Source organism: Equus asinus, chromosome 1 (genome assembly GCF_041296235.1).
Source record: "Equus asinus isolate D_3611 breed Donkey chromosome 1, EquAss-T2T_v2, whole genome shotgun sequence".
Taxonomy (NCBI): Eukaryota; Metazoa; Chordata; class Mammalia; order Perissodactyla; family Equidae; genus Equus; species Equus asinus.
This window is the reverse complement of record NC_091790.1, coordinates 131,672,303-131,698,865: the sequence shown is the minus strand read 5'-3', so window position 1 is coordinate 131,698,865 and position 26,563 is coordinate 131,672,303. Positions and strand designations below refer to the sequence as shown.

At 34.1% G+C, this 26,563-nt stretch overlaps 2 protein-coding genes across 10 annotated transcripts in view; one reads left to right on the top strand and one right to left on the bottom strand.

Annotated features, from left to right (window-relative positions):
* ABCB1 (ATP binding cassette subfamily B member 1) overlaps nt 1-26,563 on the top strand; it is a 196,120-nt gene that overhangs the window by 4,977 nt on the left and 164,580 nt on the right. The window lies entirely within an intron of this gene.
* The window catches only part of RUNDC3B (RUN domain containing 3B), a 144,117-nt gene that overhangs the window by 83,301 nt on the left and 34,253 nt on the right, over nt 1-26,563 (bottom strand). For 2 of the 6 annotated variants that reach the window (XM_044767829.2, XM_044767846.2), the window contains exons 3-4: nt 13,316-13,366; nt 7,112-7,245 (exon numbers count right to left, since the gene is read on the bottom strand). In XM_044767829.2, the coding sequence (XP_044623764.1) occupies nt 7,112-7,245; nt 13,316-13,366 (185 nt within the window). Of the gene's footprint in view, nt 1-7,111; nt 7,246-13,237; nt 13,367-26,563 lie in introns of all 6 variants that reach the window. The other 4 variants (XM_044767838.2, XM_044767850.2, XM_070507782.1 and 1 more) reach the window with 3 other exon arrangements.

Sequence of the window (26,563 nt, the reverse complement as noted above, 5' to 3'; positions counted from 1 at the left end):
GTCTTGCTAGAAGCTTATCAATTGTATTAACCTTTTTAAAAACACAAACTTTTGGGGGCCAGCCCGGTCGTGTACTAAGTTTGTGTGCTCTGCTTCAGCAGCCTGGGGTTTGCGGGTTCAGATCCCAGGCATGGAGCTACATACTGCTCACCAAGCCTTGCTGTGGGCATCCCACACACAAAATCGGGGAAGACTGGCACAGATGTTAGCTCAAGGACCATCTTCCTCAAGCAAAATACCCCCACAAACTTGTGGTTTTGTTGATTTTTGCTAGTATATATTTGTTTTAATTTAATTGGATTTTTGCTCATTATTTTCCTTCTACTTTATTACTTTTCTCTTTTTTACAGCTTCTTGAGATGAAACCTTTGATCACTGATTTTCAAACTTTATTTTTTAAATACATAAAATCCTATTTAAGCCTATATATTTTCCTCTAAGCATAAGTTTTTCTTTGGCATAGTTTCATTATCCTTACTGTCCAAATATTTTTCAGTTTCAATTGTAGTTTCTTCTTTCATCCATGAGTTATTTAGAAGTCTTTCTCAATTTTGACTCATACAAACATTTTTTAGTTATCACTTTGTTAATGATTCTAGCTTAATTCTACTGTGGTTAGAGAACACACATTATATGATTTCAATCATTTGAAATTCATTGAGATAAATTATAGCTCAGCAAATGACCAATTTTTGTATAAGTTCTGTGTATGTTTGGTAAGAATGAATATTCTGCAGTTTTCTATTTTGATTTTCTTATATATACTCCAGTTCTCTAGACTTACTAATCTTTATATTTTCTTGAACCTATTATAATTACTTAAAAGTCTATTATCTGCATCTCCCATAGGTCTGTTTCAATTGTCTTTTCTATATTTCTTTGGGTCATTTGATTTTGTTTTCTGATATGTCTGTGATTTTTTGATTGAGTACTGGACATTGCATACAGAAATTTGTAGCAGCTCTAATATTATCTTTGTCTAGAGTAGATTTATTTTTCTTCTGGGTAGGCAGACAGTATACTTGAAAATTACCTCGCACCATTTAAGTGTACCACTTTTGGGCCTTTTTGGACTGGTCTTCATCTAAATTTCCCCTACTCCCAAAGCGTAGCATTTTTGGGGTCTCAAAAGCACGGAATGTTTACGGGGACCCTCCAACTTGTTTGACCCTGCACTCTAACCTCTATCTCTGCAGAACAAGACTGTGAAATCTTTAATCAGTTTTTCTAGCCTCCTACCTGCTGCTTTCAGCTTGGTTTATGAGACTTGCTCTGTGCTCCAGGTGACTAAGAGTTTGTAAACACCTCACAGGAAAACTGCATGTATAATTTTAGGCACATTCTTTTGCAGTTCTCTCCTCTCAATTAAGTCCTGGTTTCACTGGCAGTTCCAAGCTCCAACTTCTCTTTCTCTAGCCCAGGGAAACTAAAACCACCCCACCCCCCAACCCCCCAGCACTTTCTCCTTAGCCTATATACTTACGACGACGGGAACAGACAAATGCCCTTGGGCTAAAAGCCAAGATGACTATGGGGCTCACCTCAGGTACTGTCCTTCTCCCCAGGATTGCAGACACTTAAGTTATCACGCCTTGGTTCTTCTCTTACGTCTTAAATTTGCTGCTTTGTATATTTTATCCAACCTTTATAGTTGTTCTTGGCAGAAAAGTTCCTCTGATACAAGCTATTCTGTTATCACTAGAAGCAGAAACTGATTCATTTCTCACCTCCAGGATCATCCCTTTTTTAGACTCCATTATACCCTTCTAACTTGACTTTCTGCTCCCACTCTCCTTTCTATGCATTCTCCATGTCGCACCCAGTTGATCTTTCAAAAATGTAAATCACATTACAGTACTCTACTGCTTTAAAAGAATTAAAAGGAAGAAATCCTCAAGTAGCTCCCCATTGCTCTGAGAATAACATCCAAACTCTTAATCATGACCACATCTTCTATTCTACACCTTTCTTCCTCTGCTTAATGCTTGCACAGCACATTTCTTCCCATAATTTGCATCCTGGCTCAAATATTACTGCCTCAAAGAAGCCTTCCCTAACCACCCTAACTAAAAGAGCATGCTCTCTTCCACCACTCCTATCACTTTCTAACTTCTTAACTGGTTTCATTTTTTTCATTGGCCCTGAGATTATAACATATATTTATCTTTTTGCTGTATCACTAAAATGTACCTAACATTTGCTCTTTTCCATCTTTTTCACCACTGTCCCTGTATCCTCAGTATTCATAATAGCTCCTGGCACACAGTAGGCACTCAATACATACTTGCTGAACAAGTGGATAAAACTAAAGTAGATAAGTAACTTGCTCATAGCTACTAAGCACTGGAGTCATCAGTGAGAAGTGGAGAAAAGGAATGATATGAGGAAAGCGGTATTTAAGAAAGATTCATAAGAAGTTAGTATTTAAAATGGATAGAATGTAGGGCCAGCCCTGGTGCCCTAGTGGTTAAGTTCAGTGTGCTCTGCTTTGGCAGCCTGGGTTCGGTTCCTGGGCGCAGACGTACACTGCTCTGTTAGCAGTCATGCTGTGCTGGCAACCCACATATTAAAAATAGCAGACGATTGGCATGGATGTTAGCTCAGGGCAAATCTTCCTCAGCAAAAAAAATTAAAATGGACAGAACGTAAAATAAATGGGCAGAATCAGAATATCTCTGGTTTTGGCCTGGGAAACTGTTTCTTTATTTTTAAAGCTTCCCAAGTATTTCTAACATTCTTCCAGGTGTGGAGCCATCATAATGAAGAACCAGGGAAAGAAAATATCCAGTGGTGGTTAAAAGAGAAGAGAGATGTTCATAAAAATGGCCTCTTTGTAAAATTACATCTTACCGTAAAGTTCTAGTATTTGATAACTCTGGTGTATCTATGATTACTACCTCCTCTGCCTCTTTCAGTAGAAAACTTGGCTAATCTGCCTCTGGGACACAGTACTGACAAGGCCAGCTTCTGAACAAACAAAAAAGTAAACAAGATGAGACCAAGAAAGACTAGGGAAGATTAGGGATGTATGTCATAAGAATGTATTAAAGACTACATTCACAGCTGTGACATGGTATAGGTGTTCATCAAAATTTACTGGATGGAGGATGCCTGGATATACGGATGGCTGATGTGACTAGCATATTCGGAAATTGGTCTCATATGTTAAATTCAATATTAGAAGGAATGTAGAAGGCAAGCAACCACAAATTAGAGAAACCTAACTTAGTCAAAAACAATAACTGTTCTTAAAAATGAAGAAAAAGAAAAAAACCCACACATGATATGCGGGAAGGTAGGAAGAACTCAAGAAAAGCACAGAGCTCATAATTTGAGGCTAAAAAATAAAAAATGAAAGAGGAAGGATTTCCTGAGCTTGAAATCAGTTGGAATACTAAGAAAATCCAATGGAAATATCTCCAAGATCAAAAAAAATAGTAACTAAGGATCCAATTAGGGGGGTTTCTGTCAGAGATCATATGTTATGCTTATAAGTAATTAGCCCAATAACAGATGGGGAAGATGGGTGAGTTCAGAAGACACTGAAATAAGTACCTGTTGAGATGAAGTTATTTTTCTGTGTGCTAATTCTAGTCTGAAACCTAAGTAAGTTGATGTATAGAAAGCCCATGTCCCAGAACTCCTGCATATTGTGGAAAGAATAGCTGCAAATATATCTGAGACAGAAAGATTACCGGCATGATCTTCAATTCAAATACTCTATTTCATTGTTAGGCTACGTTTAGGCCCTGGAAAATAGGCTCTACTAGTCACAAGCTAAGCAAAAAAAGGAAACGATCTGCATTTCATAGATCTTAGCTTAGAGTGACTAAGTATCAGATCTCCCAGGGGGGCAAGTTTCCACAATATGAATCTAAGTTGTACAGTGGTACTAGGACACAGACAATCCTGAGTCACTCAACTCAACTAAATTCAAAGAATGTTTCTATACTGAGTTAGTCATTGTTCCATGGTGGACCTTGTCTTCCACTGCTTAAAATGTCATCCACATAACACTAAAGGTGTATTTAGAGTGAATCTGGCTTCTTATACAGAATTTTAAAAAATGATCTGTTTTGGTCCCAAGTGTACTGAGTTGCACATTAGTTTGATGCTTCAGTTCTGGTATGTTTTCATAAGTGTCAAGGCTGGATAAGAGTGCTCTATATGCTAGCTGTCACTCCAGACTGCAACTCAAAGGCTTAATAATCCTGTCATCTGAGGTATTTGTTTAATCCTTCAATCTTGACACTTGCCAGGTGTGATTTACTGAGCAGATTAAGTACTTTGCTCTTCCCATTGCAATAAAGACAGAGGTAATCTTTGCCTACAGACTTTTCCCAGCATAACCAGGCAAATCACAGATCTCTTTCCCCACTAAATGGAATCTGTTTGAGGCCTGAGCAAAACAAAAATATAAATGCAGGATTTGCAATATGATTGTTCTGTGGTGTTTTGATAGTCAAGACCAGTTTTTTACGGAATAAATATTAACTCTCTCTGCTGGACAGCATCTTGCTGTGCAGGGCCTAGTCCCAAGAGTCTCATTAAGGAGGTGGTTACCTAGGGTTTGGGTTTCTTTGGTTTACCTAGGTCCAAATGCTACATTTTCAGGTTTGTTAACTTCTCAGTTACCTTTTGTATTTTGGGATATGCTAGTTCTGTAAATATATTCTCTCCTATATTGAAGGGGTTTAGAATACACTTCTCATGTTGACCTCTCCTACTTTTAACCTGAAAATAAGAAAACAAAGTTTATGTATCACCTGGAATACTTTCTACTTTTATAGACTTGACTCATCAAAATCACAGCTAGTCTTTTATTTCTTTTATTTTTTTATTTTTTATTTTTCTCCCCAAAGCCCCTCAGTACATAGTTGTATATTCTTCGTTGTGGGTCCTTCTAGTTGTGGCATGTGGGACGCTGCCTCAGCGTGGTTTGATGAGCAGTGCCATGTCCGCGCCCAGGATTCGAACCAACGAAACACTGGGCCGCCTGCAGCAGAGCACGCAAACTTAACCACTTAGCCACGGGGCCAGCCCCATAGTCTTTTATTTTTTATTTATTTATTTATTTATTGGGGAAGATTAGCCCTGAGCTAACATCTGCTGCCAATCCTCCTCTTTTCTGCTGTGGAAGACTGGCCCTGAGCTAACATCCGTGTCCATCTTCCTCTATTCTATATGTGGGACACCTGCCACAGCATGGCTTGCCAAGCAGTGCTATGTCCACACCTGGGATCCAAACCGGCGAAGCCCAGGCTGCTGAAGCGGAATGTGTACACTTAACTGCTGTGCCACCGGGCCGGGCCCTTATTCTATAATTCTTAAATGTCAAACACAGTAAGGAAAGCTACTATGACAATCTAATAAAATAAATAAATAAAATTCTTAAACTAAAGCTGATATGGATTATATCAGCAGCTAAGACTTTTCACAATTTTAAAAATTATTGAAGATCCCAAAGAACTTTCATATAGGCTATATTTATTGATATTTACTGTATTATAAGTCAAAACTGGAAACTTTAAAAACATTAAATAATTAAAAAATACTAAACCCATTATATGTTAACATAAATAACATATTTTTATGAAAAATAACTGTTTTCCTAAACAAAAATATTATGAGAAAAGTGGCTCTGTTCTAAATTTTTTCAAATCTTTTTAATGTATGGCTTAATAAAAGAGAACTGCTTTTGCATTCAATCTGTTACAATGTGTTATTTTAGTTAAAGCATATGAAGAAAATTTAGCCTCACATAGATACATAGTTGGAAAACAGAATCATTTAATAGCCTTTTTAGGTAAATGTGGATATTCTCCTTTGATTATACATCAAAATTCGGTAGGTGATAGTTTCCTAAAGGTTAACTGAAACATGAACTATAACCATATTACTCAACTTTTCATACTGTATTACATTAAATCCATTGATCTATCTTGCCCTTTGACTGGATCTTTTATTTATGCATGATTTTGTAATTCCATGCACTTGTCATTTAGAAAATATAAATTATACAGGTCTACCAAATGTTGACACATTTCACTAAACAATTAAAAAATACATTTGTTAATATCAACACCAGAAAAGTCTTTAAGTACTGGGAAGCTACCAAGCTTAAGATGGTGAATATAAGTTTTCCAAAATTCTAATTTATATTTGAAAGTTTTGATTTTACCATTAGTAACAAATACTGTCAGCTGCTTTCCTTGAAGTAACAGGCTCACTTCATTCTGTTTTTATTCAAGAAATGTCTCCCAAATGCCTAAGTCTAAAAAACTTTAGTTTGAATGTTTTTCGCTCAAGTAAAAATAGTATTAGATATCTAACAAAAATGTCTAGTTTAGCTCACATTTAAATAAGTGCATGAGTACTTTTCCTTGAAGCAACCATCATATTTGAACATGCTGCAGAAATGCTTTATGCATACTTCTCATTTTGTCACTCAGGATATTAAAAAAACAGGTACTCAAAGACTGAGAGTTAATAAAATTAATAATCTTTACTGTGTCATCATGGACATTCTTAAGTGCAACTAGCTTTTTTTTTTTTTTTTTTTTAGACAGAGTGCATAGTGGGGAAGAACTCAGTGACTACTAGCATAGTTTGATGCCACTGCCTTAATATGTGCTAAGGCACCAGCAATTCTACCCACCACTGTTTCTGCATCAGCAGTGCAAATGCAAACACAGTGCAAATGGCAAATAACATCTTCGTATTATCTTAAAATAGTTTTGACATTGTGGACCCCCAGGGTTCTGTAGGGCACTGAGAACCACTAGTTTAGGTAACTCAAGAAATGTAGAAACGTCATAGAATACGACAGCTTTTATTGTGCTTCTTAGAAAAGAAATTAATAGAGACTAGCTTTCTACCTTCCTGCTATTCATAAGGCAACAGTGAAGATCCAAGAGCATTCTAAAGCAACTACATGCAATAAGAAAAAAGTGGAAACAAGCCTCTGAAACATGTTAAATTTGCCTGAGTGCTTAATCCCAACAAAGAAAAGAAAGATACTTTATATAGCAAAGAGCTCAAAATTTTCTCTTCAGGTCAAAATTACTTAGGATTAGATTATACACATTACATATTATTATTTATGTCTTACCTTAGCTCTAGAGGAACTGACATTTTCCATATTTTCAATGCTGCAGATACAATTCTGTGAAACCTTCCGGCAAGCCACTCTGATATAGTCCCAGAAGCTACGAGGACTCTCATAACCAAACCAGGTTACTTGACCTTCAGGAGACAAATTGTAACACAAAATAAAAGAAAACTAGACTAGAAAATTCAACGAGCAAGAAGACTAAAATTCTGAAAAATAAAAGGAAACATAGTGTGCTATAGTGGAAAGGGCACTGATCTTAAATCTAGTCCTGTTCTACCCTTATCTAGTTGTGTACTATGGGCAATTTATTTAACAGATCTGGATTACAGATTCTCAACAACAAAATCAAACTAAATAAAATAAAAAGGAAACAGACACTAAAAAATCTCTTACAGTTTAATATCCTACTATTCTGATATAGTCTTTTAGATAGCACACAGAAAATGTTCTTTGTGGTTCTAGTTAAGCATTAATTTAAACATTAACAGTCACATTCTAAAGTTTTCTCTACCTAGAAAAATAGAAAAAAAAAAAAATAAGACAACGCTTTTCTTCCTCTTCATAAGGATACTTCAAAGAAATGAAACATGTGTGGTCTATCCTATATGCAAATATAATCAATTAGAATCCTATATTCACTGATTATTCATAATCTTCTACCCAACCATTCTCATCTATAATGCCATAAAGCTCCTCTTTAACTGTCATTCATCTGCTCTCTTCTAATTACCAACCCATGAAAAGTCCTTCAGGCATTTACCATTCTAATCTTCCAGATTTGGGTAATTACGTGTCTGCTCAAGAACAAATATTCTTTTGTGTGTATCTTATATTGGTATTAATATTTCTATGAAGGACTTTGAGTAGTAGGTCCAAGGGAACCACTGTGTACTCTTAATATTTTTAATGAGATGTGAAAGACATCTTAATACTTTATTTAGTAGTCTGGAATGATTACCTAGGGAAGTTGTTCAATCTTTTATTTTTCTTCTCCTCTCTCCCCAAAGCCCCAGTACATAGTTGTATCTCCTAGTGGTAAATCATTCCAATTCTTCTATGTGGAATGCCACCACAGCATGGCTTGATGAGCAGTGTGTAGGTCCATGCCCAGGATCCAAACCGGTGAACCCTGGACCACTGAAGCAGAGCTTGCGAATTCAACCACCTGGCCATGGGCCTGGGCCCAGCCCCGGGAAGTTGTTCAATCTTAATGTAGAAAAATTTGCTTTTATATGTTAAAATCTGTGCTTCTTCGTTTTGAATTAATTATTTATTTATCTCAAATCTTCTCTTGCCTAGTAATAGCTTCTCTCTAGCAACACAAAAAGTTCCTGATCAGCAAGCACCATTTTAGGAGCAATGTCTGAAATGAGATTTGAGTGGCTCCCAACCATGTCAGCCCATAAGAACAAGTGGACTGCTTTTTAAAAATACTCATGCCTGGGCTCCACCAGAACTAAATAATCAGATTCTTTAGAGGAGAGCCCAGGCATTGGTATTTTTAAAAAGATTCTTCTGGTATTTCTAAAAATATATTTGTTGTTAATCAACCAATAGAAAGCCTACATATCATGACAGGTAACTCCTATTCATCATTTAGGACATTTTAAAGACCTCCTTTTCTTGTAAGCCATGTGTCATCTCTACAGTGGGTCAGTTTCCTGCTATGTGCTGGAATAGCACCCTATGCTTACTTATACTTATAATTATCTGTTTACTTGATTGTCTCACATATTAGGTGGTAAGGTTACTAAGGCAGAGATTGTGGCTTATTTGTCTCTAAATTGATCTCAAGTACTTGACATAAGTCTCCAGCACTTGGCTCAAAGTAGGCATTCACTAAATATTTGTTAAACAAATTGGTAAATCAGCACAAAACAAATCATCTTAATTGCAATGCATACAAAAATTTGAATTTAAAAATCTAATTAGTATCTTTTTATAGTAACAGTTCAATGACAACCTGGTATTAAGACATCTGCATGCTAGAAGTATCAAATATTCTAGACAAATATATTTACCTTTGTCTATATATAAAAATACAAAAGCATCTAAAAATCCTCATTCAAATATCGCTTTAAAAATCAAATCTTACTACCAACAAATAGAAATCTATACATAGGAATATTTATAACTTCCCCTCTTCTTCTCAATCTCTCACCATCACTGTCCTTTACCCTCTCTCTTCTTAAGTTAAAAAAGCTCCTGGAACAGTGTCTCCATATAGTTTGTCCTTAGGGCAATTTTCCTATTACCAGTTTGTTACTCATTTGGAGAAGAGGCAGGATGCCTAGTGGTTAAGAATATGGGCTTCTGAATCCGGTGGACCTGAATTAGATCAGTTCCTAGCTATGTGATCTTGAGCAAATGACTTAACTTCACTCTATTGTAAGTGTGAGTTTCTTCTATAATATAGTTGACAATATTGGTAGCACCTACATGATAACACTATTGTAAGGATTAGATGAGATATTGTGTATGCAGTAGATAGTACACAGCATAGTACAGATGTTAATTATTACTACTGTGATTACTATTATCATACAAATAGTTAAGGACCCAAGCTCCCCTTGCACCACAAACTAAGTGGGAATGAGATGTGAAGTTTTTCCCATTACTTGCTTAGAATCTAGAAAAATCTTTAAAACTTACTCCCTAATCCAACCTTTTCCCATATTAACCATTCTAAATTTACCTCCCTAAAAAGTTTCTAGTCTCAAATAATTTTCCTTGGCTTCTATTAATTGGGTTCATTCCATAATTTAAAAATGAGAGGTACAGCTGCCAGACTTCCCTCAGAAACAGAGTACTATACACTGGCAGGGATCTTAAAGAAAAGAATATCACACGGTTTCTCTGGTGACTTTATTTTAAACCTTCTCACGAGTCTGACATGGCTGAGGAAAATAATTTATGAGAAGTTTTAAAGTAAAGCTGTCAAAATCCAAAAGAATATAACAAAGCCCCATTCTGGAGGAAGGGAAACAAAGACATAGAAAAACTAAAAACCTAGTCTTAAACAGATAAGGAACAGGCACTAAATCCTTAGGATTCCTACTATGGGTAGGATATGCTCTCTATAAGACTTTACCCAAGAGATGATAACAAGATTTCCCAGGTTACCAACTGAGAAACTACATAATTAACAGAATGACATATCATCATGACTTGCAGGGCCTTACATAAACCAGTATTATCTTAATAACACTTTTATCTACTTAACAAACTAGATGTGAGGATGACTTGGCTTGATTCTGCCTTCCTTTCTCTTCTACGTACATCATTTCCAAAGTGAAGTTCTTAATTCCAGACACTGATCTTTCCACATTCCGAAGGAGCTGCTTTGATTAACAGAAGGTGGATTCCCGTGTTAGAACCTCCAAACAAACTCCCATGTAAACTGTCTGTATATTCCAGAATTTTATTTAAATAATTTCTACATCTATGAAAGGGTTGAATTTAATTAAAAATAATAGAAGTATTCAATTGGGTATCTCAGAAATGATTATTTGAACATCACTTTTACTTAAACACAGATTACCTGTTAACAAAAGATGTACTTTGGGCTATTAGTCTGTAACCAGTATTCAATGGGAAAATTAAAAAACAATGCTATGAGTAAATTATGCCTTTAAAAATAACTATTGAACAATCACTCCCAAGACATTCTCATTTCCTTTAAAAATAACCACAAAAGCAAATCACATAGCACAAAACTGACTAGTCTATTTCTTGAAGAAATTTTATTCCAGAGATATGCTAATAGAATTCTCTTTTTAAAGCTCTTGATAAGTATCTATATGTATATGTATAATATGCTTTCAACTATATGTGTCCCTAGAAGTTGACTTTTTACTAATGACAAAGTTAAACAAGCTTTTCAAAACTTATTTCCATCCATCGATCCAACTCTAATTCATTTTAGGCACAGAAATAAGTGGTGAAAAGTTTGCTGGACTAAAAGGCAATCTGCTGCTAACCAGCTATGTGAAGTCTTTCCCACTAAACTGCCTCATCTTCGGCACCTAAAAATAGCCTGTGATCTCCAGGTCTAATGTCATTCTAAAATTACTCTTCTATATTATTTAAGTTAGACATCTATTCACATCATGCACTGTGTGTGTGTTTTGCTTATATCTTATTTTATGGCCAGAATGAGACCTTTTAAGAACAAGAACTAAAATTCCTAAAGTAGTTCTCTACTAAGTAGTGGCTAATGACTAATGACACCTCATGTTTTGACAATATAATATAAAATATAAATGAATCTGTTAAGTGATTTCCTTTCTCCACCCTTTGTATTAGTTCTTACCTATGTTAAGACCAAATGAAAAACTGGTCTCACAAGTGGAAGTTCTGTTAGTGTTACAATACATCACCTAGATGATAATATCAAAGACTACTACCTTGGAGCTGCTATTCATCTAGACAAGCAATAAAAGATAGTCCCATCAGCTTTTCATAAACCACTCTGATATCTCTGCAAAAGTTTTCAGAAACTTAAACAAAACTGGTTATCTGTGGATTTGTTGTTGCCAATATATTAATATTTAGATTTTTAACTTTTCATATTAAATTTTATAGCAGCAATCCTAAATTTCTTACTGATAATTTATGAAAGTCAGTTTAATATTTTCCATTATCTTTTTACTAAACAGAAAAAATTCCCATTTCTGCAAGAGGTCAGAATCTTTTCCTTTAAAAAAAAAAGTACTATTATTAGTTGAGGCTCATATTTATTAGACTACCCAGCTTTAAAACTATGACCTTAATTTTCTAAATAAAGTCTCATATTAAAAAATATTCACATTCTAAAAAAGAAAACAAATTTAAACACTTTAAAAATAACTTTACACTTTAAGCTGAATCTTAAGAAGTCTGAGTCTAGATTAGATACTTAATTGTACTTCTATTGCCAGCTCTGTATGTTACTTACAGGATGCCTCAAGTAAATCATTTAGCAACTATGAATCACAGTTACCAATATATAAAACGTAATTATTATCTTTCGTTACTGACGTCTTGTTCTTGGTAAGGAATTTATCACAAAAACTTATCTAAAGTATGTATCTATACCATAAAAATTAGTTAATTCTTAATCTTCAAAAAAAAAGTTAAGATAAACAGGTTCAACAAAAGTCTGAAAATTGAATTTGACTTAATAGTCTTTTTTTATCCCAGTAATTTTACCATCTTTCCAAGTAGAGTACACAGGTTTTGTTTCTTTCTTCCACCAGTGTTTTTAACACAAGGTTTGGAATATTGGCAAATTGACTTAGAGTACCAAAGGCTGAAGTCCATACAGAGAACTATGGCATAAATGTGTAGTCCTGAAGAAAGCAAGTGTAATTTGTTTCGGTAGTGATTGAGGCTATACATAGGGAACATAAAACAAAAGATATTGTTTAAAAATGATTACTTGTGGGAATTAGGATTAAGGAAATGAGAAAATATTCATTTTCTACTTTCTATCCTTTGTCTTACTGCAATCTTTAAAAATAATGACTACGTATTTCTTTTCTAGTTAAAAAATATAACAAAAGGCTAGGTCATAAGTACAGAGGACTAGCAGTACCTTGCATACAGCAGGAAATGATTTTTAAAAGTTCTGAATAATTGAATAAAGGCATGATTCTGCCAGGGAGAAAGGAAACTAAGGAATATATCCCACTAATAGTTTAAGAATGGCAAAGTGGTCATTGTTGATAGTGCCCACGTATGTTTTACTGAGTGACTTCGGAAAATTCACAAGCTTCCCTGACCCCTAGTTTAATACAAATGTAATAATATTACATTTACAATGTAACACAAATATTATTACATAGTGCTCACAAAATTGAGGAAATAACCACTAAATCTTATATCATTAAGAGTTATAATAAAATATAAATAACACAGATATGCATGATTAATAAAATAGTGCTTAAAACCATGGAACTTAATAGAAATATGAAGGGGGTCACATGGGAGAGGGAGAGTAAGTGGATTATTATATTGTGTGGGTTTACAAGAAGATTTTAATTTAAAAGTTAGCATAAGCATACTTCTACCCTCTTGATTAGCAAAAACAAAACCAGAAAGCTTTGCAAAACCCATGCAATGTACTAAAAAAGATCACTTAACTGATACAGCCCTCCCCAGTAAGTCAATTCCATGCTCCCGCGCAGCTCAGTGGCGGGAGGCATCACCAGCATAGAGTACCTTGAAGAGGTATTTGGAGATGAGCCAGCCATCTGCAACTTTGGGAAATCTCTTTAAAAAAAAATAAACAACAACAACAACAACACACAGATATTTAAGAAACCTGCCATCGTTTACAATTGCAAACTGAATAGCCCAAATAAGATGGCTAACATATAATCTTGATGTAGTAAACACTACTCTTACCTAATAAATAAAATGAACTCAATTAAGATGAATATGAACTTTACTCAGCACGCAAATCAAGCTGGTCCCTTATAGCCTATTCTATTGGAGAGGGTGGATGTAAGTCATAGAAACAGTGGAAGCAAGTTCCCTGTTTACTTTCACCTCCATTATTCTTTTCCAAACATAATAAACTGATGATGACAGAATGCAAAATGAGCAAAAGCTTGACTGAATTTGTTAGCTTTGCACCTTAGGATTTGTAAGTTCTCTCTCTCTTTTTTTCTTTTTGGCCCAAGAAGAGTTAAAGCTGCTGTTTTTTTTCTGAGTTATGAGAACAGCACTTAGATATCTAGTAAAATGTTCTTCAGTTTAACCAACATTGACTAAATGCTTACTTTATACAAAATATTGTTTTATTCCATACAGCCTCCAAATATTGCTTAATAATCACCATTTGGAAAAGTACTATAAATTCTTGCTAGGTTATTTAGAAATTCCTAGTACAATTTACAGGAAAACTTCAAAGCCAAATTTCTGAAGTCACATTCCCAACAAATGATATTTTCTTCTCTAGTAGCAAACACTGAAATCTCTAATAGGACATGGTCCCACACCATTCCAAATACTTAGACCCTTTATGAAACCAAATAAAAACCAAACAAACACAGTCAGTAATGTATGAAAAATGAAAGAAGGAGACATATACAGTTGTGCTAATGGCTACATCTATGTCTCTATCATTCACTCTCTATCCTCCAACCTCCTTTTGTAACATTTTAAACAAATATTAAATTTGGAAACATATATCCAAAAGGATCTATAATTTGGTACCCTAGTTGAAATTCATATTAGAACATAATGCTCTTGCTGCAACGACAACAAAAATGAAAATTTCTCAGCATTAAAATGAAAATCCTAAGAGAATGCTCTTCACTCATAAGAACACCAATTCTTAATGTTTAAGCCACATTTACTATCTCTGTCCTGAAAACAGTTAGGTATCTTATGTGTAGTCATTTACATAATTAAAAAGTTATCAAAGTAGAAACAATTTCCAAGAAAGTCTTACTTAATGGAGTTTTACTTCAAAACAATGTATCAAATAAGATATGTCTAAGTTTATGTCATGGCTTAATCAACTCCTGGGATAAAGTCGAAAACAATTACTAAATCTATTATAAAACTCAATTTATAGATTAGAGGGTTTTTTTTAAAAGCTGTTAGTATGTTACATTTTATGTTTATGCCCTGATTATGCATATTATTTTGATCTTGGCTGTGAAACACTATGTGAAAATTTTAAAACTTAAAATATTTTCACTTATTTGTAGGCATTAATTGCTTTAAAAGCAACCAGAAGCATCCAGACCAAATGACAATTCACTAGATTTCAAAGTATCTGTGGTCAAATTTCAACACTCTTTTCATTTTATAGACGGGAAAAGAGAGGCCCAGAGAGAGTCTGCCTAGATGCAGCACATCTCTGTTCCCTGTAGCCTCATGCTGATCTACTCTTTTGGCAACAGACAAGATCGGACAGATGGAGGAGAATCAGTCACTTGGTTATGAGGTCTTACTGATAGCCTCAGAAATAGGAAAAACAATGGGGCAGTAAATGTAGTGTGACTGAGAGGAATATTTTTCATATAAGATTTAAATTCTCAGCATAGTTGCTGCCAAAAAAATATATATGTAAGTGAACAACAAAGCTAAAATTATCTCAAAGTGGTCCAAGTAGTGCTTGTTTGTAGAAAAGGTTTTCAATAGCAACTGAAATAAAACTTTTTGTTTTAAAATATATAATATTAAATATTTATTTATATATTTAATTTAAACATTTATCATAAGTATATTAAGTAAAATTTATTTAAATACTTAAAATACATAATGTTAAGAGAAAATGTAACAGTATCTTACCATTGAGTACCTTAGAAAAACAACTGAGACAAGATCAAATAAACAGAAACTGTTTTGTTGAAGAACAGAATTCATTCAAATGTACCATTATAAACATATATATAGTTATTGGTTTTATTTAGTTAGTTTCTGAAATTCCAGACAAAAGAAAAAACTGCTCAGAGATGAATATGCAATAAAAGAATGCTTAATCATACTAAAGATACAGTATTTTCTGACCCAGAAAGTATATTTTCGAAAACAAATGCAACTTTATAATTTTTATTAATGTGGAAATAGGCCCTCATACAGAAAAGATTACTGACCACTCCTTTAAACGAATGAATCTGCCTTGGTGATGACTGAATATAATTCTCATCTATGAATATGATATTTATTCTTCCATTTTTTTATGTTACCCCTTGTGCCAACTTTAGCTTTCTATTCACTTTGATTTCTTTGATGACTGAGCTACATTATCACAATTGATAAAATCTGATAAATGTCAACAACTATGTAGAAAGTGAACTTTTTGCCTTTGCCATATTTAGTCTAATTTTCTCTCTTTCTCTGTGTCATGTATATATTTTTCTAATAAAGTTACAGGTAGGTGACTTTATTTTTAAATAACCCAAGATGGATTCTTGAAAAGACCCCTAGATGGAATGATTTGTAAATTGACTGCCATTTGTAAGGCAATTAAAAATGATCAGATAGTAATTCAGAATTTTCACAAGTTTTCTTTTTAAATTGGCAATACCAGATAGAATATATTCTTCTGTCAGTGATAATATTAACATAAGTTCTTACTGTTTGAAATTTTGACTCTTATCATTCTGTGAAGCAATATTTACAATTGAGATATACACTGTAATTCAGCTAACAATGAAACGATATCTGTTTTTCCATGTGGCCATTTTTTCACTTCTTAATAGGTCTGAAATTCAAATGTAATATTAAATATAACTTATCTTAAACTTTTAAAAGATTGTTTTAGGGGCCAGCCCTGTGGCATAGTGGTTAAGTTTGGTGTACTCTGCTTGGGTTCGCGGCCTGGGTTTGCAGGTTCGGATCACGGGCAGAGACCTACACCACTCATCAGCCATGCTGTGGTGGTGACCCACATATAAAGTGGAGGAAGACCGGCACAGATATTGGCTCAGAGCTAATCTTCTTCAAGCAAAAAGAGAAGATTGGCAACAGATGTTAGCTCAGGGCTAATCTTCTTCAGCAAAAGAAAAAAGATTACTTTAAAATGCCATTTAGGGGGCTGGCCCAGTGATGTAGTGGTTAAGTTAGCACATTCTGCTTTAGCAGCCCGGGGTTCACTGGTTTGGATCACAGGTGTGGACATGGCACCACTTGGCAAGCCATGCTGTGGTAGGTGTCTCACATATAAAGTAGAGGAAGATGGACCCGGATGTTAGCTCAGGGCCAGTCTTCCTCAGCAAAAAGAGGAGGATTGGCAGCAGATGGTAACTCAGGGATAATCTTCCTCAAGAAAGAAGAAAAAAAAAGCAAATATTTTACATTTGAAAAGTCATAGTGACTTGCAAGGAAAGAACTGTAGGAAGAATTTTAATAAAATAAAAATATTAGATTACATTAATGACAACTCATTAAAATCAGAAAGATGTAGGAACTGAAATTATTATGATGTTCTCCAAAATGAACTGAAGTCCATTAAATTGTGCAATCTTTTCCCTGTTCCACAGAATGAGAAATATTTCTTTACTTTAAATGAGCAATATTTGGGCATTAAAAGTGATCAGAACTGTTGCTAATATTAGGTAGCAAAAAAAAAATTTAACAAGAAAGCAACTTTCCATTACTTACAATAAACAAAATATGACTTGATAATCACAAGTACTGTGAGTTGCTCTATGCTTTATGCTAATTTGTAAAAAAGGTCAAACTGGAAATGTCCCATTATTTTTCTGGCAGAAACTCAAAAGCTTACAAACACAAATAATCAAACAAAAACCATCAGAGAGACCATCAATTCTTGCTAAATCCAAAAATGTGGACTATCTGGTAGAATCATAAATTTCTTTAACTTTGTCATATATTAAAAAAAGACATTTAAAATATCTTATGTAATTGAGTCTTTTCATAATATTTTCTTCTATGTGGTGCACTCCCTAGAAGTCAAATCTAAATATGGAGTCCTTTGATTTGAAGGCTTTTGAAAGTGAAGTTCATGTAAAATAAACTTGAAAAATTCTCCAGAGATAACAAAGTTTAAAACCATTAATAAACCTCTCATTTCTATAGAAAAATGAATATTTAAATTTTGGTGCTAAAATGACTTACTGAAAATTCTGGTTTGTTTGTAAAACATAAAGACGATTTTTGTCTATATCTCCTAATACATACAAATACTTCAGATATTTTCTTGCTCTTCACCCAGAAATGCCTACAGCAAATACAGTAATTAAGAGTGCTATGACAATCATACAGCTCCTAACAGAAGCAAGTAACCAAGTATGTGGGGATTGTGAGTTTTAGAATTTTAGACATTCAAAATTATATATAATATTACAAAATTAAGAAAAATATTTCAGATGTTTCAAAACAGAAATAAACCCTCAAGAGAAAAATGAGAAGCATAAAATGAAATAAACTATCAACAGTAACTATGTAAGAAGACTAATATCAAGGAAGAAAAACAGGTCATTATTGACCAAAATGGGCTACATAAAAACTAGTTCCACATGATGTGAATAGTTTTTTTCTATTCTAGGGTAAGTAAGAAAATTCACTCCACAAAAGAAATAGACAAAGGTCATAATCAGGAAATTAGGGAAAAAAGAGTAATAAATATGAAAATATATTCAATCTCATTTGCAAATAAATACAAATGAAATAATAAAATATTTTATATATTTCATACTAGTAGAAGGCCAAAAATGATATTTCCCCTTATCAAACTAAATATTAAAAATATTAATAATAATGGTATGATGAGGATATGAGAAAAATAAAAATCACAATATTATTGTTGGTACAACCTTTCTGGTAGACAATATATAAACATATATTAAACATAATACAGTACATATATCAAAATGTACATACCCTTTGATTTCAGTAATTACAATTCTAAGAATGTATTAGCTATTATTATTAATATGAAATAATTTTAAAGAAACTAGAAAATTACATAAAGATAAATGTTCCATGATATACAACAGCACGTACATAAAAGGGAAAATTTGGGAAAAAATAAATAGGAAATTAATTATGATTCATTCATATAATGGAATATTATGTACTTAAAAATGAAATGGAAATACAGTCAAGAGAATAGAAAATGTACATTCTACACAAAATGTGGTGTATCCATATAATAGAATATTATTCAGTCACAAAAAGGAATGAAGTACTGATACATGCCACAATGTGGATGAACCTTGAAAACATTATCCTAAGTGAAAGAAGCCAAACACAGAAGGCCACATATTTTATGATTTCATTTACATGAAATGTCCACAGCAAGTAAATCCATAAAGATCAAAAGCAGATTAGTGATTTCCAGAGGATGACTGGAAGAGAGAAAAGGAAGTGACTGCTTACTGAGCATATAGCTTCTCTTTAGGTTGATGAAAATGTCTGGAACTAGACAGTAGTGATAGTTGCACAACATTGTGAATATACTAAAAACAAATGAAATGTATACTTTAAAATGGTTAAAGTAATGAATTTTGTAATTTCAAGTCTTAAAATACTAAAAAAAATTAAGTGGAAAATATAGTATGGTCAATATACTAAGGGTAAAATATACATCATAACAAAATATAAAAAAATATATACACACATATGCATATACATATATAATATACAGGTGCCACTTGCAATTATATCTGAGATTTCTGAAAGTTTTTATTAATACTTCCTCCAGAATTATATTTGAACCTCTTGTCATTTTTACGAGTAGTAGGGGGAAGAAGGCAGGCAAAAAATGACTGGTAGCCCAAGAAGATGAAAGTACATACTACACAGAAAGAGGTTAAATTAAGGAATTATGATAGCACTTTATTCTTTTCTTTCTTTCCTTCCTTCTTTCTTTCTTTTTTTAAAAGAGGTTGTAGACCTTAGCAGACTATTAACAGGAATGCAAACAAAGTCAAGTAGTCTACATAGCTGTTGTGGGATAAAATCTTAAAATGAAGAAAGAGGCTTTTCAAAAGGCATCAGAAAGAAAACCAACAATGAGGGCTACAATCTTAAGAGTAAATAAAGTATAGGAATATGACTTTAATCGAAAAAGATAGACAAAGAGTACAGAAATTTGAGCGACACAAATTTTTCCAGTTACTAACCTTTTTCACCATACTTGCTTTACATACCAAGGCTGTCTGTTTTTTGAATCTACATAGTTACTTATTTACTATTTAACCCTAAATTTACTATATTATACAGAGGTTAATTTTATCCCCTATGCAATTTAGCACATTGAACCAAATTTACCATGCTACATATAACTCTGGATGTTTCAAGAATTACTTGAATATTATGATGTTCTGAAACACAAAATCTGCTGAAGCTATCCTAAATTTCCAAGTACATAACTTAAAAGGGTGTTTCTCAGAATGGCCTTGTCCATTGTCTAAAAGCCAAACTCTGGTAACCTTCAGAGACACTTTCTTATCTATTGTAGCATGTTTTGGCCCGAGTATACGGGTATTAGGCGAGTTGTGTTCATATGCTACTACAGAAACAATTCAAGTCTCATTTTATGTGCAAACCAAGACTCAAAAGTTGGAAAACCTTCAAAAATGAACAAAGGAAATTTCAAAGCCAAATGGACAGGTTTAGCTCTACCCATTGTTTCTAACAGTGTTTATACTGCACTTCAAAAGGTGGCCTCATTGGGAGGTAACTATTTATCATCTAAGTCAGGAAGAGCTTTGAGGTTCAAGCCAGTGTTCCCAAGGAATGCTTGGGTATCATAACAGTTCAAATGGACTGAAGAAATTCTAAAATGTCAAGTCACAGGCATTCTAACACACTTTAACAGTCTGAATCCAGATGCTATCGGGAAAAAAAAAACCCACCAGAGATTATTCTCTTGCACCAAGAATTCTCTTTTCCAACAAATATTCACTGAAAGCCTACCTATCTCCCAGGTACTGTTGTAGAGATCTGGGATACATCATGAACAAAACAGGCAGAGCTTTGCCCTGGTGAAGCTTACATTTTAGTGCAGTTAAAGAAAGACAATAAACAATAATCATAATAAGTAAATCACATAATATATTAGAAGTTTTTTTAAAAAAAGTAGCACAGGGAAAAGAGGTCAGGAGTTCTTGGAGTGAAAGGAGGGGAGGGGAATTATAGTAATTTAAAATATGACAGAAGGGTTAGGCCTCAATGAGTAGTTTTAAAACCGATGGGGGAGTTAACCATTCGGATATCTAGAAGCGTTTTCCACACAGAGGGAACAGTCCAATGATGGAGTGCACTATGGCAGGAATGTGCCTGGTAGTCAAGATAAAGCAAAAAAGATCAATGACGCTAGAGCACAGTAATTTAAAAACAAAAAGGATTCAAGGTACACAAGTATAATTGGGAAACAATGTTCTGAATCAGAGCAAAATCTAAATTGAACGTGAGTCAGCAAGCCCAATGTTAGTAAGTATAATTAGCAGATTAATTCACAGGACATTTGAAAGTGTCTAATTATACTCAATCATTTCTTCTTTAATAAATGGTATATTACTAATTGATAGACTGAAGTACTCTATGATACTCAGAAGCTTTTTCATTTTAACTAGTTATTTTCCATATAGCCTTTATAAATTCACCATTGTATCTCATCCCCACACCACCTAGCTGAAATTTACAACATTGTTTCTGATCACTTTACTGCTAAACTTCACATTTTTCTTTAACCGTCTGGCCTATTAGTCCATAATCAAAGCCAGAGATGACATTTTAAAGAATTAAATTTTAATTTTCATTTAAGGCACTTTTGTGCCTCTTTTCTGTGTGAAGTCTTCCCTGATCCGTTCAAGTAGAACAGATTATTCACTCTTTTGTGCTACATCACACTAACACTCCTATGATGACTCAATGACACCACTATAACCATTATTTGTTAATGTTTCCTCCTTCTACCCTCCAAGACTGAGTTTCATGTGAAAGCATTCCTTATTAATCTTCGTATTTTAAGACCCCAGCACAGGGCCTAGATGGACTGCTAAATAAGAGAATGAATGGGATAAAGAGAATAGGGTATGTATGTGTGAAAAAGAGGAGGAGAAAAGGAAAGTGAAAAAAAAAAGAGGAAGCAGCTGTGAATGTCAAATTTAAGGCATCTGCTCCAGAAAAAGAATAGGGAACTCATACTATAACTCATTTCCAAAGCACAGGAAAAGTAGGAGCTACATTCAGCCAAGGAAAATGTGGCAGGGTGACGGTAAAGTAATGTTCCTTGAGGTTTCCTTTTACTGTGCCCTATGACAAACTACCCAACTTCCTAAAGTAATTGGGGATCAAGGAGAGGGAATTTTAAGTATTACAATAAAAAAGTGGGATCTTCTTCACTTTAAAATGTTTGAATAGGAAGCAACAGAATTTGGGGGAGTTATAAACATATTTTTAACTTACAGTAGATTCACTGTTGGTATACAGTTCTATGATTTTTGAAAAAATGCAAGGAGTCATGTAACCACGACCCTAAGACATGTAACAGTTCCATGACCCCAAAAAAGTTATTCATGTTGACACTATATAATCAACTCATCTCCCCCCACCCAACCTCTAACCCCTGATAACCACTGATCCTATGCTCTGACACAATAGTTTGGCCTTTTCTAGAATGTCATATAAATGGAATCATACATTAATCTTTAGAGTCTTGATTCTTTCACTTAGCATATTGCATTTGAGATTCATCCATGTTGTGTGCAGAAACAGGCAATTTCCTTTTTATTGCCGAGTTTGTCTGTTGTGTGTGTGTGTGTGTGTGTGTGTGTGTACATCCATTGGATATATAAGAGTTTATCCATTCATCATAATTTTTTAACGTATCTTTTAAGATTATTCTGTGATTTTTACTCTTTAGTGTGTTAATAAAATGAACTACATCAATTGATTTTCAGAATAGTGAAACATCCTTGCATTCTAGGCTTTGATGTTACTGAGGATTTCAGTATCTATGTCCATGAGGGATATTGGTATATAGTCTCCTTTTCTTGAATATTTTCTCTAGTTTTGCATTGGGCTAACACTGACCTCATAATGAGATGGGAAGTGTTCTCTCCTCTCCTATTTTCTGGAAGAAATTGAGTAGTATTATTATTCTTTCTTTCTTAAATAATTGGTTGCAATCAACAGTGAAACCATGTAGGCCTGGAGTTTTCTCTGTTGGAAGGTTTTTAACTACTAATCTTTAACAGATACAGGATTAGTCAGGTTATCTGTATCTTTGTAAATTTTATTAGGATTTGTCTTTCAAGAAATCAGTACATTTCATTCAAGTTGTCACATTTATGGTCAGAGTTGTTCATGGTATTCACTTATCCTTTGAATGTAGTGTCTCTAGTGACATGCCCTCTTTCATTCCTGATATTGGTAATTTGTGTCTTCTCTCTTTCTTGGTCAGTCTAGCTAGAAGCTTATGAATTTTATTAATGTTTTCAACCAACCAGCCTTTCAGGTTATTGGTTTTATCTGTTGTTTTTATGTTTTTAATTTCATTGATTTTTGCTTTTATGTTTGTTATTTCCTTCTTTCTGCTTGCTTTGGGTTTAATTTTCTCTTCGTTTTTTTAGTTTAGTTTTTTTTTTTTTTTCCCAAGGAAGATTAGCCCTGAGCTAACATCTGCCAATCCTCCTCTTTTTTCTGAGGAAGACTGGCCCTGAGCTAACATCCATGCCCATCTTCCTCTACTTTATATGTGGGACGCCTACCACAGCATGGCTTGCCAAGCGGTGACATGTCCGCAACCGGGATCCGAACCCGTGAACCCTGGGCCGCCAAAGCGGAATGTGCACACTTAACTGCTGCGCCACTGGGCCGGCCTCTTCTTTTTTAAGTTTCTTAAGGTAGAAGCTTAGATTATTGATTTTAGACCGTTTTTCTTTCCTAATATATGTTTTTAATGCTTTAAAAATCCCTCTAAGCACTGACATAACTGCATTACACAAACTTTGATATGACGCATATTTTTCATTCAGTTCAAAATACTTTCTAATTTTCCTTGAGACTTCCTCTTCGACCCAGGAGTTATTTACATTTTTTAAAAATTTCCAGATATTTGGTGATTTTTCAGGTAATTTCTGTTCTAAATTTCTAGTTTAACTCTGCTATAGTCAGAAAACATACTTTGTATGATTTCAGTTCTTTTAAAGCTAAGGTTTATGTTATGGCTCAGAATAAGATCTTTTTGAATGTTCCATTTGCCCCTGAAAAGAATATGCATTCACCTGTTCTTGGGTGAGGTGTTTTATAAATGTCAATTAAGTCAGTTTGTTTATAATGTTGTTCAGATCTTTTATATCCTTACTTATTTTTGTATTATGAGAGGGGTGCTAGAGTTGCCACATATAATTTTGGATTTTTCTATTTTCTAATTCTCAGTCAGTTCTATCAGCTTTTGCTTTTTGAAGCTCTGCTGTTAGGTGCATACATACTTAGGATTTGTTATATCTTCTTGGTAAACTGACTCTCTTTTTATCATGTATATATCCACCTTCAATCCCATCAATTTTCCTTGTTCTGAAATCTACTTTGATATTTATCTAGTCACTTCAACTTTCAATTAGTTTCTGCATGGAATATCTTTTTCTACCCTTCTACTTTTACTGTATCACTATATTTAAAATGGTTTTCTTTATATGTTGAGTCTTCCCCCCCCAATCTCTTTTAATTGGTGTGTCTAGACCATTTATATTTAATATAATTACTAATATGGCTGGATATATGTCTACTAATTTATTGTTTTCTGTTTATCCTGTCCTGTTTTCCCTGCCTTCTTCTGGATAATTTAAATATTTTTAGAATTCCATTTTAACTTATTTATTGGCCTTTTGGCTAAATCTTTTAGTTTTTATAGTCACTGCTTTAGGAATTATAATATAATAACTAACTTTAACAGTCTACTTAGAGTTATTATTTTACAATTTCAAGTAAAATATCTGACCACATAGGTCCCTTTACTTTCTACTGTTTCAAATGTTACTTATATTTTATATGCAAACATTGAAACCTCCCAAGCAATGTTATGATTTTTGCTTTCAATAGTCATATTTTAAAGATTTTGAGGAAAAAATCTGCTGTATTTACTCAGATATTTACCACTTCTGTGGCTCTCTCTTCATTAATCAAGTTCCAAGTTTCCCTGTGGTATCATCTCTCATTAGCCTGAAGAACTTTTGTTAACATTTCTTTTAGACCAGTTCTGCTAGCAACAACTCTTAGCTTTCCTTTATCTGAGTATTTCTTTATTTTGCCTTCATTCTTGAAGTATATTTTCACCAGATATAAAATTCTGACTTGGCAGTTCTTTTCTTTCAGAACTTTAAAGATGTTGTTCCATTGTCTTCTGTTTTCCATGTTTCCTGATGAAAAAACTGCAGTCATTTGAATTTCTGTTCCGTAAACGTAATGTATTATATTTCTCTGGCTGCTTTCAAGGTTTTTTCTTTAACTTTTATTTTCAGAAGTTTGATTATGATGTATTTGAGAGTGGTTAACTTTGAGTGTATCCTTTTAGAGATTTGCTCTTTTGTTCTTGTTAAAATCTTAGAGATTTTGTTCTGGAATCTGTAAGTATATGTCTTTCCCAGATGCAGAAACTTTTAGCTATTATTTCTTTAAATGTATTTTCTGCATCAACCTCTTCCTCCTTTCCTAGTGGGACTCATATGACATGAATGGTATATTTTTCGCTATTGTACAACAGGTCCCTAAGGCTCTGTTCATTTTTCAATATTTTTTCCCCTCTGTTGTTCAGATTGGATAATTTCTATTGATCTGTTTTTTTTTTTTTAAGATTTTATTTTCTCTTTTTTCTCCCCAAAGCCCCCCAGTACACAGTTGTGTATTTTCAGTTGTGGGTCCTTCTAGTTGTGGCATGTGGGATGCTGCCTCAGCATGGCCCGATAAGCGGTGCCATGTCCACGCCAGGGATCCGAACTGGCGGCACCCCACGCCGCCGAAGCGGAGCACACAAACTTAACCACTCAGCCACGGGGCTGGCCCCATGATCTGTTTTCAAAATCATACACACCTTTATTTTCTCCATTCCTCTATAAAGCCTCATTTAGTGAATATTTTATTTCACATATTGTACTTTCATGTTCTAAAATTCCCATTTGGTCCTTTTTGAGGTTTTTATTTCTCTATTTAGAACTTCTATTATTCTATTCACTTCAAGAATGTTTACCTTACATCTTGCAGCATGGTTACAATGGCTGCTTTAGTATCTTTGCCTGATAATTCATCTCAGGATTGGCATTTTTGATTGAATTTTCCTTTGAGAACTGGTCATATTTTGTTGGTTCTTTGTATGTGAAGCAATTCTGGGTTTTATACTGGATGTTTTAATATTATCTTTAGACTCTAAGTCCTGTTAACATCCTCCTGAGTATGCTGATTTTTGTTTTGTTTTGGTAGGCAATCAACCCAGTTAGATTTAGATAGCAAGTTCTTTCTTGCCTTATGTGAGCAGAGATTTCAACATAAGTTCAGCGTGGAAAGGTTTTGCTATGCTTCTTTGGGTCTTATCCATGTATGTGCCACTCTGGGACTTGGGCAGTGGTTTGTATCCTAGCACAGTCCTCAAAATCATGGGTGTAAGGACACGACTTACGATGGGCATTAGCATATAGAATCAGGACATTCCCTTTCCAGTTCTCTCTTCCCTGATACATTTTCCAGCTTCTAGGTCCCCCCTTGTTCTACCTCTTCTAGCCTGATAACAGATTTTCTTTTAGAATTTTAAACTCGCACACTGTTGCACAGTTCTGGGCAACTCAAGCTGCTTTTGTGCAGAAGCAGCAAGAAAAAAGGGAAATGGGAAGCCCCTCATGCTCTCTGGCTCACAAAGATTCCTTTTCCTGGTCCTCTGGCCAGAAAGAGAAAGTTACTGTTAGAGTTTCTGCTGTCTGTATCCACAGCACAAATAAGGACCGAGGCCCCCTTAAGTTAAAGCTGAGGCTATAGGAGGGAAAAAAA